The 774-nt window shown below is 43.0% G+C and overlaps 1 protein-coding gene across 6 annotated transcripts in view; it reads left to right on the top strand.

Moving 5' to 3' along the window:
* Positions 1 to 774, top strand: part of LOC115235610 (homeotic protein antennapedia) — a 122474-nt gene that overhangs the window by 113253 nt on the left and 8447 nt on the right. For all 6 annotated transcript variants that reach the window (XM_029807507.1, XM_029807508.1, XM_029807510.1 and 3 more), the window contains one exon: positions 1 to 519. In XM_029807507.1, coding sequence (XP_029663367.1) covers positions 1 to 519 — 519 coding nt within the window. The remainder of the gene's footprint in view (positions 520 to 774) is intronic.

Raw genomic sequence — 774 nt, 5'->3', positions numbered from 1 at the left:
AGGAACACGGAAGTATGGACGGTATGGCTGGTTACAGGTCGACGTCCCCGAATCCTGCTATGGGTCACATGGGACACACGTCAACTCCCAACGGACATCCGTCCACCCCCATCGTCTACGCCAGTTGCAAACTTCAGGCGGCTGCTGTCGATCATCAGGGCAGCGTTCTCGACGGACCGGATAGTCCGCCTCTCGTCGAATCGCAGATGCATCATCAAATGCACAGTCAGCATCCGCATATGCAGACGCAACAGTCACAGCATCCGCAGCAGCAATCGCAGCATCAGCATTTACAAGCGCAACAACAACATATGATGTATCAACAGCAGCAGCAATCTCAAACCACGTCGCAACAGGGACAAACCGGAATGCATCCGCAACAGCAAGCTCAACAGCAAGCTCAACAGCATCAAGGTGTCGTTGCGTCGTCGCTCAGTCAACAACAGCAAGGTGCGCCTCAGGCTGCGGCAAGCACGAACTTACCAAGCCCATTGTACCCTTGGATGAGAAGTCAATTTGGTAAGTCTAACATTTTTATAAAATATACAATGACACGATGGAATTTTATTTTTACTTTATTAAACTTCCACTGAAATTTATTAAAATGTTGAATATTTTTATTTAAATGTTAGAGTTAACAATAAAATAATTTTAATACTACAAGTCTTTTAAAAATAAACACATAACAATAAATACGCTCTGTGTTATATTCGGCCTGTTACGTTTGAAATATAGCATCCTGTATATATATATATATATATATATATATACAGG

The sequence above is a fragment of the Formica exsecta genome, unplaced genomic scaffold (genome assembly GCF_003651465.1).
Source record: "Formica exsecta isolate Colony F162 unplaced genomic scaffold, ASM365146v1 scaffold228, whole genome shotgun sequence".
Taxonomy (NCBI): domain Eukaryota; kingdom Metazoa; phylum Arthropoda; class Insecta; order Hymenoptera; family Formicidae; genus Formica; species Formica exsecta.
This window is presented reverse-complemented; position numbering and strand designations above follow the sequence as displayed.